This window comes from Perca flavescens, chromosome 12 (genome assembly GCF_004354835.1).
Source record: "Perca flavescens isolate YP-PL-M2 chromosome 12, PFLA_1.0, whole genome shotgun sequence".
In the NCBI taxonomy this organism is placed as follows: domain Eukaryota; kingdom Metazoa; phylum Chordata; class Actinopteri; order Perciformes; family Percidae; genus Perca; species Perca flavescens.
In genome coordinates this window covers 11,052,595-11,064,701 of record NC_041342.1, presented here as the reverse complement: position 1 = coordinate 11,064,701, position 12,107 = coordinate 11,052,595, and the positions used below count along the sequence as shown (strand labels likewise).

Below are 12,107 nucleotides of genomic sequence, written 5' to 3'. Positions count from 1 at the left end.
CAGATGTCTATGAGCTGTTAGCAGTTTGACCAAAGAGTAAGTCCCTCTCTAAACTCCTCACATGGTTTCATGTAAATAACAGTTTGAGCCCCAAAGAGGTCAAAGTATACAATATTTCACAAGAAAGCAAACTGAATGCACATTTGCGTAGCAGAACTTTGTGTTTTCTGGTTTTTCTAGGGTCCCCAACCCCTTAATCATCATCATCCACCAACTACAAAAGTAAAATGCTATTTACACATTGATGCATCAGTATTATTAATTATTATCTGTCACAGGGCAAATCTTTCTAGTACTTTCCACACTTGAAGACTATTTTGCTGATAATACTTGATGCACCAATCCAACTTTTTCAGTCCCGGCATTGTGTATCTGTCGGTACCTGATACTGATCCAATACCATTGTTGAATTATACACTGTATACCTTCCACCTTATACCTTCCTTCCGCCATGTGGAAGAGACTAAATGCACCAGACTTTCCTAACTACACATTACTTTCCTAACTAAGACAAAATAACATGGATGGAATGTAATGTATTGAATTCTTATTTATTTGTACACTCAACTCTTCCAGCATGCGACACATGTGCGACAGAGGGGAAAAAAAACTAACAAAACTGGATCGGCCCGTGGATTGGTTATTTTTTCCGATCCCCGATCCGGCTATTTTGTCAATATCGGTACCAATATCAGATCTTAATATCGGATCGGTGCACCCCTACCTGTAATACGTGTAATTACTTACTATGTTTTTATTCTGAAGTATGACTTTGTATGCAAGACTTTTACTGATGGTAAAGTAACTGATTATTACTGTCAAAAGCTACACATTAAACATTGTTTTAAAAAAAGTAAAAAAAAAAGAGGAGAAATGGTTGTTTTTCTTCAAAATCACTTTTATTCCACAATTTATTTCATCAGGTCTTAAGGCACCCTGAAGAGATGTTACAAGTTGGTCTTTCAAATGCGGGTTTCCTTTCAAAACTGTGTAAACATAGCTTTGAATAAGATAATTTCCTGTAAATCTTTGCTTAAATTATTTCTTTACAGTGCACAGACATTGTGTTTTGTGACAAAAATACAGTGTGAATGAAGTAAATATGGTAGTGTGTATATATATATACATTGAAGAGTAATAGATTGGCAGACAATCAGATCAACAGGCTGAGAGAAGAGAGAAAACTTAACAAACAATCTTTGAGACCCAGATAGATATACAGATCACTTAGAGATATACAGTTCAGAGTTACAGTGAACCTTTTTGTTTTTGCAGGGCCTCTCCGCCTTGTAAGCTTTTTTTTGTTTTGTTTTTTACACTGTACCTTCTTGTGTGTGTGTGTGTGTGTGTGTGTGTTGTGTCACCTCAGCCAACATCACTACCCAGCCCCCTGGCGAGGTGGAGCGAGACAACTGATCTTGTCCTGGAGGGCTCACCCACATGTTGGCTATTGCAGTGGAGAGGTGAGTAAACAGGAAGACGGACATGCAGACAGACAGACAGACAGACAGACAGAAAGCACAAGACTGGGTTGTGGCTACGCAGACCACAACACAAAGATCTATCTATAATTCCCTAAATATGGTAAGGATCACAACGTATTTATATGTAGAAAGGGACTTTGTAATTGACATTTCATATACAGGGATACAATGGCTATACTTGATTATCAAGGTACGTTCCTATGAAGTCTTTGTAATGTGATAATGTGAACTACTCTGGAGATGTGTTTGGAAATGTTCTACCTTCTCAATTACACTATACAGCAAGATAAAAATCCTCTCAACACCAGCGATAATACAGTCGTTCATACAGTTTGCAGATATGAGAATAAACACTCTTCCTGACAGCAGAAAGATCTAAAAAACAAACCAAACCAAAAAAAAACAGAAAAGTAGTATCCGCAATTACACAACAGCTCCAAATGGCTTGGTTGCAATAGCTATAAGTTATCTAATCACATCAATACTAAAAAAAAATCACATGTAATGATAAACTGAATGAAGAAGAATCGGTGCAACAGGTGAATGAAAGGATGGATGGGGGTCCAGAGTGGAGCCTGTGTCTTGGATCTTTGACGAGATCAGGGAGGAAAGAAGGGTCAGAAAGTGTCAGCAAAGCAACATTCATAAATCTGCATCTATCTGGCTCTCCTATCTACATCAAAACCGTTTTGGTCACATCCCCCCAAAAAAAATACCACCTTTGTGACGTATTGTGACACTTCCTTCCTCGTTAATTTCATTTTGAAAACATAAATCCTTAGCGAACGTGGGCAGCCTCTGCATCGGGTTGGCTTTTATTTTTATTTTTTTTCCACAGGCCGTCTTCTCCTTTACTCGACCACCTTGATCCTGAAGGTGACGCGGCCCAAGAACTTGTCCCGTTCGTCGTTGTTGCGCAGGTCGGTGCCCTCCACCCTGCACTCTACCGGCAGCTCCTTGTTGTAGTCCTCCTTGGTGAGCAGCAGCTTCACGGCCACCAGGGGCTGGACGTAAGACTCCTGCATCGAGGGGAAAGAGAGACAGCCGTCTGTCAATAACACCAATACCAGCACCCAGGGAGAGGGTGTTGAGCAGACTCCATCTGACCAGGGTTTAAATACTTACATGGGCTTTCTTGCCGTAGTAGGGGAAATACATCTTATCAATGCGCCCCTCACTGGGGAAATACTGCATTTGAATCGGGGTTTCTCTCTGCACAGAAGAACGCGTGTTAGTCAGCGTGAATTTGACATGTAACGAAATGGAGGATTAGGGCCACTGGTGAAAAATGTATTTGAGTTCGGACAGAATTCTGAGAATTAAGTCAGAATTCTGAGAATTAAGTCAGAATTCTGAGAATAAAGTCAGAATTCTTTATTCTCATAATTCTGACTTTATTCTCAGAGTTCTGATGTTTAAAGTCAGAATTCCGATAAAATACAAATACATTTTTCACTAGTGGCCCTAATCCTCTTCCGTATAAATTAGTAGCAAATGAGACTTTTTTTTTCCAAGATCACGAGACAGGACTTGAAAAAAAAGGAAAAGCAATGGCCCTGTGTTTGTTAGTGAAGGGATTGAAATGAAGTAGAGAAAACATAACGTGTTTTTGCACGGTAATCTGCAAATGGACATTTGTGGCTGAAAATAGCACCGACTAGATTAAAATGACTTGGAAATGGCACTAGCATGGCTTTAGAGGCACCTGCATAATGATTTGTTACATAATAAAAAAAATGTGTTAACACCCCTACTGGCCTTTTTCCTGATAATTTACATATATCATCTTACCCTAAAGCCGTCAGTGACAGCATGCAGAAAGAAATCGGACACAAAACAAACAAAAAGAAGGAAAAAAATGAAAGATCAACAGAAAGAAAATATTGACACGGTTATGGTCATTAGGGCTTTTTTTTTTAAATGAAAGAAATAAAATAAAAAAATACACATACAAGCAAGTAGAACATGAAGAGTATAATGTGTGTGTATAATGTGTATAATGGAAAAAGTGTTTACTTTTACTGTGCAGTTGATGTAGGGATCCCCGCGAGGCTTCAGGCCAATGATCTATGAGGAGAGGGAAACAGGAGAGGTTGAGACTGTGTGGGGGGGATTAAAAATTAATCGTTTATTTTGGGCGCTGTCGGCAAGCGAGTAAACGGATGGAGATGTGACGCTGTCTGGAAAAAAAGGAATAAAAGGTTGAAAGACAGAGAAGTGAAAAGACAAAATTGTACATTTGTTAAAGGTGCTGTGATATGCAATATATACAGTGCCCATTATCAGCAACCATTCATCCAATGAGAACCCTTTTTGCTTGATGTGAGCATTTTTTTAGGCTACACATACAGCAAACATCTCCCCACTGTCCGCTAGCTGCCTGTCCCATGAACACACTGTAAAAAAAACCAAAAAAAAAACCCAATAACCGACAAGAAGGAGCTGGATGAGCCATCACTGCAGCAGCGTTAGCACGTAGCCTACTTCCACAATGCGTATTCATGACTCAACCCCTCCTTCTTGTCGGTTATTGGCTGGAACGCTGTTTGTTATGTTTGGTGGTGCAGGTTGGCGCAGTTAGTTTTTGTTGGCGTTTGTGGAGCCTGGGCTGTCTACAGAGATCGCGTTTTTTTACAGTGTGTTCAGGGGACAGGCAGCTAGTGGACAGTGAGGAGATGTTTGCTGTATGTGACAACAAATGTTGTAGCCTAAAAAATCACTTAGTCACATAACTTAGAGCACCTTTAAGTGATTTTTTGTATTTGTATTAAGTGTATTTTAGTCATTTTCGGGTCGGAGAAAGTGTTACCCTGTTCATTTTCAGCAGTATGCAGGGTTTCCCCTCAGAATATCCAAAGTTGGTGTCAGAGAGTCCAGAGCAGAGACTCAGGAAGCCCCTCTTGAAGCGGCAAGCTTTCTTCGTCATGTCCTCGGTGTCGTCCTGCATGAAATACTCCCCCCGGGGGCAGTCCTCGTTCTTCTCCTGCTCTGTATCATTATAACCTGAGAGAGAGAATCAGAATCAGAAAAGGTTTTATTGCCACAATAAGTAAACTTAATGTGGAATTTGCCTTGAAAGGTGCATACATAAACAAACAAAACAAACTAACATATTAAACATTAATATAACACTACAGAAAAGCATATATATATATACATACATACAAAGTAAGGAAAAAGAAAGAGAAAGGTGAACAGAAATTCATCCAGGTAAATGGAATGAATGATTGGGAAAAAGATCTGGGAGAAGGAGCACAGTATTTGTTCTAATACAGCCAGCTTTCAATCCGTTTAATAGGGGTGTGCAAAAAAAAAAAAATTCACATTCGTATCGCGATCCAAGCTCTACCAATTCAAAAATCGATTCATAGAATTCCACAAAAATGGAATATGTATTTTTTTAAATTGTAAGTCTACTGCAATCACATGCAATCAAAGTGTTTTTTTTTTAAGATTATGTCTTTGGCCATTTTCAGCCTTTATTTGGATAGGACAGCAGAAGACATGAAAGGGGAGAGAGAGACATGCAGCAAAGGGCCGCGGGTCCGAGTCAAACCCGGGCCTGCTGCGTCGAGGAGTAAACCTCTATATATGGGCACCCACTGTACCAACTGAGCTATCTGGGCGCCCGCGAATCGTTTTTGAATCAAAAATCGATTTTGAATCGAATCTTGAGCCTAAAAATCAATATTGAATCGAATCGGGACATTTTTTGAATCGTGCACCCCTACCGTTTAAACATTCATTTCTCTTTGTTGTTGTTGTTTTCTTTTTTTTGTTTTTTTTTAAGGGAGAAGTGCCCTTACTTTGCAGGAAGGTCTCCAGGTGCTGGACATACCCTGCATACTTCAGCGGGTCGGATTTGTTGAATGACATATCCAGTGCATGTGGACGAATCACCAACCCTGCAACAAAGATATCAAGTCAAGTCAACATAGAGTAAAGTAGCAAATGATCACAGACGGGGGAAACTAATGCACCAAAGCCATCATCGGGGCTTGTCTCGAATTACAGCTGGACAGAAAGCATTTCCTAAACAAACAAGCTCCAGTGCTGACATCTCACAGGAAGAGACCTCAAAATGGATCGATACCAAACGGAGCTGTAATGTAGAACATTATTATGACAGCATCTCATTGGTGCCAGTATAAATAATGAATGACCTAAAGAGAAATGCTGCCAGTTTCAGTAGTTAAAAAGCCCCGTTTCCCCCATATGTGCTGTTTGCTAAGAGACACAAACCTGGATAGGGAACGCGGTCTCGGTACTTTGGCACGTAGTCGTCCAGAGTGAGCAGCATCACCCACATGGTCAGGGCGAACATACCGGCCAAGAAACAGTAGAAGACCAGGTAGAACAACAGGATGAGGGCTGGAGGGAGTTAAGAGGAACAGAATTAGAATAGCAAAGAGACATAATGAGAGACAATGAGCGGCCATGTATAATTAACTACGAGTTTTCGACCACACACGAGAACAAATGCCTTCTGTTGTTCCTCATCTACGGGCTGAAGAAATTGTCATTTGAGTGTACGATCCCTTTGAGAGAAACCATTTCGGATAAAGGGGGAAATGCTACTGTATATCGCTGCTCCCAAATCGGAGGCCATTTTTCACTGGAGACCCCTCATATTCAAAATCACACCAGATTTAGGGCTGACACTGCAGTGCTGAAAGCATCTTTAGCCTCATTTCACGCACAATGCAGAGGGAAGAAGAGGAGCCACAGTTATGGCGAGAGGGAGGGGGGGGTGAAAGATTACCAAAACACACTCAAATCTGTCTGGTCTCTCCCTGTGAAGTTAGAAAAGCACATGAACAATTTGAAATTCAAATTCTTGTGTATTATACAATTCCATTTTACATCTACTGTATATGTATATATATATTCAGTCACTTTACAAGTTAAGATTTTACATTCACATTCACATGCAAAAACATATATGTGCATTATTGAAGATTAAATCAGTGATTCCCAACCTTTTTGGCGCGTGGTTTCTTACAAAAAAAAAAAGCATTGCTTAGTCAGGGCCCCGTGTCACATTTCAGATGTCTAGGAGTTGTAAGCGGTGCACAAAAAGCACAAATCGGAGGCCATTTTTCACTAGAGAGCCCCTGAGTTTCAAATCACACCACATTTAGGGTTAACACCGCAGTGCTGAAAGCACCTAAAAGCTTCATTTCATGCACAATGCACAATGCACGGGGGTGAAAAAGGAGCCACAGTTGTGGGGAACATCTGACTCAAAATGGTTCACCAGCATCCAGCTTGCACAGCACGAATGCCCTCTAAGTTGGTTGGGGGAAGAAAAAAAAAAGGGAAAAGGGATGGACCCCTCAGCTTCCTGTTGTACACCCCCCCCCCTTTCTGTCATTCCTCTCCAACAGTATCCCACAATGCACCTGCCTAGTGCGTGAAAGTGAGAGAAAGAGGAGAGAGGGAATCCCATTTGACCTTGACAGGCATGCTAATGTGGGCGGCCATGCAACTGCACTGGAGCATCCCACCGCACAGCAGCACAGGGGCCCAGGCTAGCTGCTCTGTTACCACCTCGCTCTGGAAACAACTGGGGGGGTCATTACATAAAATGTATGGCCTGATCAGCTATGGATATACAGCCCATGAATGCTGTAGCACACTCACATATGATTAGGTAATGATGGGGGGTGGTTTAAGTGCACTGTCGATACACAATCTCCTGATAATCCTTTTATTTATGCAGCTGATAAATATAAATACAAAAAACTAAATCTCTGCTGCTATGATGGCTCATCACCTTGCCTGGTTGGTTATTTCTGCCTATGCAGCAAAGAGACGTGGTGCACACCTTTGATAGCATCATTCGTCTTGGTACAGGCTTCTCCTTTCCACCTTCACGTAGGCCTACGGTGGCTCCTCGACTAAGCCAATGTCTATATGGCAGTCATTTCAATTCATCCATGCACGGAAATACATACTAGGCCAATATATTCAAGAGGCACACATCTTTTAATGATTTGAAAATGGTTAGGAGGGAGACACCAGATTGGGTCCGAGCCCCGTGAATGGCAAAGCCCATGTACTGGTTCCCTAACGGGGGATCCTTACCCCAGCTGCTGGCCGTGCGACCCATCACCTCCCCGGTCCTCGGGTTGTAGAAGGAGTCCTTCCAGCTGGATGTGATCTCCTTGTTTGCCGATTTATCCTCGGTGCTCGCCATGGTGAAAATCTTTTTGGGGGGGGGTCCAAAAAATGCGCGGTTTCTTCTTCCCTAACAAAATGCAGAAAGGATCAGCGGGCGATGGAATGAGGCGAAGAAGCCGGCGAGAGGAGTGGGCGGTAGAGAGAGAGAGAGAGAGAGAGAGAGAGAGAGAGAGAGAGAGAGAGGGGGAGAGCCGAAGGAGAGAGATGCTCTGCTGGAACAAAAAAAAAAAGAGAAGGGGAAGGTGAGGAAAGAGAAGAAGAAGAAAAAAAACCTGTGACGTCCACGCAAGCCCCGCCGTGGCAGCTGATGCACTGCGACCAGATGTGGGTACATTGGCCAATGGCGGAGAGACGCACCGTTACGCGCACAAATTATAAATAGAGCTCACACACATACACACACACTATCATTTCGTATCATCAGTTATATTATAATGGCTACATGCGTTTTGGAATCATGCATGCTGGGATCTCCATTTGAGCGTAAATAGAGTGTCTGCAGGCTGCGGGAGCCTTCAGCAAACGCAGGAAAAACGCAGAAATGGGCCTTTTTTTTTCAGTGTGAAACCAAAGGATTTTAGTGCGTCTGTGGAAAATATGGTTCTACTACAGGTATTCTTACAATTTGATGGTATCACAATACTAGTATGTCATCCTGGTGTGTCCCAGCTCATCATCATCATGCATACAAACCAATCCTAAAAGGCTATAGAGTGTATTTCAACAGCAATGGATGCCCTGGTGCTAATCAACACACACACACACACACACATTAACGCCAGTGATCATCCTATTTGAAGCCCATGAGGATGCTATGACTGGTTGAGCAAGACATTAGGAGCATTTGCCAATCCTTGTTGCTATGGCAATTAACCACTACTGAAACTGGAATGTGTTTGTGTGTGAGTGAGTGAGTGAGTGAGTGAGTGAGTGAGCGAGCGAGCGAGAGAGAGAGAGAGAGAGAGAGAGAGAGAGAGAGAGAGAGAGAGCATGATTGTAAACAGACGTGTCACAATTAACAGAATATTTTTTTTGTCCTGGGGACCATCTTATTCCACCATTATTCTATATTGATGCTAAATAAGCTCCACGTGCACAGCAAATATATTTCATTTGATGCGAGTGCCAGGGTGTACACATGTATGTCGTGCCAATGACTGACATTAACTGAACTAAGAGAGAGGAGTTAGGTGCTTAAGCAGCAGGGGGCAAAGCTAAGACACTGACCAAAAAAAAATAAATAAGGAACAAAAAAAGACAAAAGCTTAACTTCCAACCCCCTGACACTCCAGCAAACAATCCAAATGTGTCACAGAGACTGAGGAAGGAGAAGAGGGAGTTATATAATGACCCTTGATGCTGGGTTCAGCTCGGATGGGGGAGGGGGACTGGAGTAGTGGTCGCATTGCATCTAGCTCCTGCTGTCAGATTGAATTTGTTGCAAGGCAGGGTCCACCGCCACTCACACAATGCGGCACCAAGCACAATATCAGCGCACACACACACACACCCACAGAGAGCATTTTACTGATTAGGGTGAGAGTCGGCAGCACTGATTCATGTGCTAGACCTGTCCGTCTGACCCACTCTAGCACATTTTTCTCTGGGAATGCACCCCACTGCAAGCCAAGCCCTCTGGCCAAAAAAAATTAAAAACCTGCCCATGTTGGAGTGAGGAAGCGTTTGGGTGCAGGAAGCAGGGGATTGATGCAGGAAAGCTATACTGTATGGATCTGCGTGATCTACACAGAACTTCTGTTCTTCCTCTGAGAGGACAAGCATACAATCCTCCCATTGTTTAGGAAAATCCCCCTTTTCCGTGCACTCAATTAGTGTCCCCTTCACCATACCAGCACCATGGGCAGGAAAACACACTCCATTTGTTCTCAGTCACTCCATCCCGCAAGCTACCATAGCAACCCCTCACAGTGAGGTTTGGTCACATCAATGCAAAGCATTCCCTACACTCGCCCAAACGGCCTTGTGTGTTTCTGATGATTCCCCCAAGGACGAGACAAGGCAAGACATTTCCCCAGAGTCCATCAGTCCTTTAGGCAGCATCTGTTCACTCACCGTGTCGGTGACACCTAGGTGTGCACGAGACACTCAACAACAACACCACACCACACACAACTGCTGATCATTTACAGGTTTTGTTTATTCTAGCTCTTTCACATCTTACAAAATACTTGACATTTTAAGGCAATTTGGTAACAACATGTACGATCACACAAATGCATCATTTGTTATTTCACAGCAGCTTGGGAGGACATCTGCCATTCAAGAACTCAATCAAGTACAAGTGTTAGAAATATAATGTATTTACGATCTGAGGTATTCACGTTTGCATTATGCATAGTGTCACTTTGCATTCCTTTTAAAAAAAAAATAATAAAATTGATATTACAATATTGGGAAAGGCAAAAACATAATACCCAGAAAGTAGAATACATCTAGAATAAGATTCACGGTTGACATTTTAGTAATTTGTTAGCAATTCATCGTTGTATTTGTAACTTTGTCATCGGAGTTCATCAAGTCGCGTAAAAAAAAAAAGACTTGAGTCAAAACATTTTCATGTGACATCAACGTGGCGGTCTCCCCACGGAACAATTCAACAATAAACACTAACTAACAATGGATACACGACAGGAAATACACATTTTAATTATGTTCCAGGCCAGTTCAGTTAATATGTATATCCCTGATCCACTTGTTCCACAGAGCATGCTCCATAGAAAAATTTTAGATTTATGTGTCAGCTGATTTTTATTTATTTATGACAGCTATTACAGCAAGGCTAAATGTTTAAATTCATAACACATACCGATAAAAATCCTTCTCACAGTCAACTTCAACAAACAATCTTTTCCAAATAATTCCCAATGGAGATGTGCACAGAGCAAAGCCTATACAATTAGTTTTTGTTCCATTCGCATATATACCATCATCACATTACGTTATTGTATCCAGTTTAAAGATATGTTCAAGTAACTGTGTAAAGTGTGCAGCTAGAACAGGATTATAAAAATGAAGCTGCTCCAGATTACCAAAAGGCAACATGTGTGAATGAATGAAATCTAGAAAAAACAGGCACGTTTAAAAAGGCAAATATTAAACTGTTTGTTGAATGCCTGACACAACGAAAGCTCAAAAAAAATTTCCTATTTAGAACTCTCCGAGTCTTGAAGCTTCTATTGTTTTTGTCCTCACAGAGTACCATGTGCAAATCTGATATCAATGATTTCAATCCTTCTTACCATGGTTGCTATGGTGGTTTATAAATTTAAAAAAAAGCTGTAAAGCCAGTCATTAGCGCCCCCATGTGGGAAAATGTGCAAATATTATCCCAGCCAGATAAAGTACTGGAATATGAAGAGGCACCAGTGGCTTAGGATGTGGAATGAATAAAGGATAAGGTTGCTCTGGCGTGAAGAAAGAAGGCGTAGTAACTTCAGTATGAGGCACCAACAGAGGCTGGGAATGTGGACGACGGGCGGCGCTATGGCCTGAATCACACCTGTACTGGAACTTTCCCACAATCCTGCTTTTAACCACCGTTATCAGTGCTGTAACGTTATGTCACTTGGGTGGAACCTTCAGCTGTGTTTCTTTTTACAGTAGGACAACAAAAAATCCTGTTATTTCCCCTCGAAAGACTATTTTGCTGCTGTTAAAAGGTTGGGCAGCACACCCAGTCACCATCACCAAATCATTTACGTATCATATAAAAGGAACACGCCAACTTATTGGGACTTTGTCTTATTCCCCGTATCCCCCAGAGTTAGATAAGTCCATACATACTCTTCTCATCTCCGTGCGTGTCGTAACTCTGTCTGAACCACCCACCGCTAGCCTTGCTTAGCACAGATCCTGGAGGTAACCGGCTCCACCTAGCCTACTGCTCCCAATAAGTGACAAAATAACGCCAGAGATGAGAAGGATATGTATGGACTTATCTAACTCTGGGGGATACGGTGAATAAGACAAAGTCCCAATAAGTCGGCGTGCTCCTTTAAGATTTACCATTAAATGAGTTTAGACACAGCTGATGGTTGTTATATCTTAAATCTAGGGCTGTACCGAATGGAATTTACATTCAATCAGTCCCTCCAGAAAAACGTGATTATGCGATCGCATAATTCAATGCATAATCAGCCAAAGTCTGCATTATCATGCGGGGGCCGCACTTTTTCAAATATGCCGCACTTTTGCCGCATAAATTGTCGATTTTCGCGCAAAATATACGGGCCTTGCATGATTTCATAATCCCCGCATTTTCGTTGCAAAAAAAGTCACATATATCTTAGCAGAAAGTTGTGAAAAAATGTTGCGTTTACTTCACACAAGAGCAGCCATTTTCCCCTGTTGCCATGGGAACGTTATGAAGTGACGTAATTACGCAACGTAAACATCATCAAAAAGCAGGGTGTTGGGGGA

At 41.9% G+C, this 12,107-nt stretch overlaps 1 protein-coding gene across 1 annotated transcript; it reads right to left on the bottom strand.

Annotated features, from left to right (window-relative positions):
• Positions 1–2,271: 2,271 nt before the first annotated feature.
• atp1b3a (ATPase Na+/K+ transporting subunit beta 3a) lies at positions 2,272–7,782 on the bottom strand. The gene is made up of 7 exons (XM_028593486.1): positions 7,572–7,782; positions 5,727–5,855; positions 5,291–5,389; positions 4,294–4,487; positions 3,501–3,551; positions 2,610–2,696; positions 2,272–2,503 (listed from the first exon to the last, which is right to left on the bottom strand). The coding sequence occupies exons 1-7, from the start codon at positions 7,681–7,683 to the stop codon at positions 2,336–2,338; spliced, it is 840 nt and encodes a 279-aa protein (XP_028449287.1). The 5' UTR covers positions 7,684–7,782; the 3' UTR covers positions 2,272–2,335.
• Between the last annotated feature and the right edge of the window lie 4,325 nt (positions 7,783–12,107).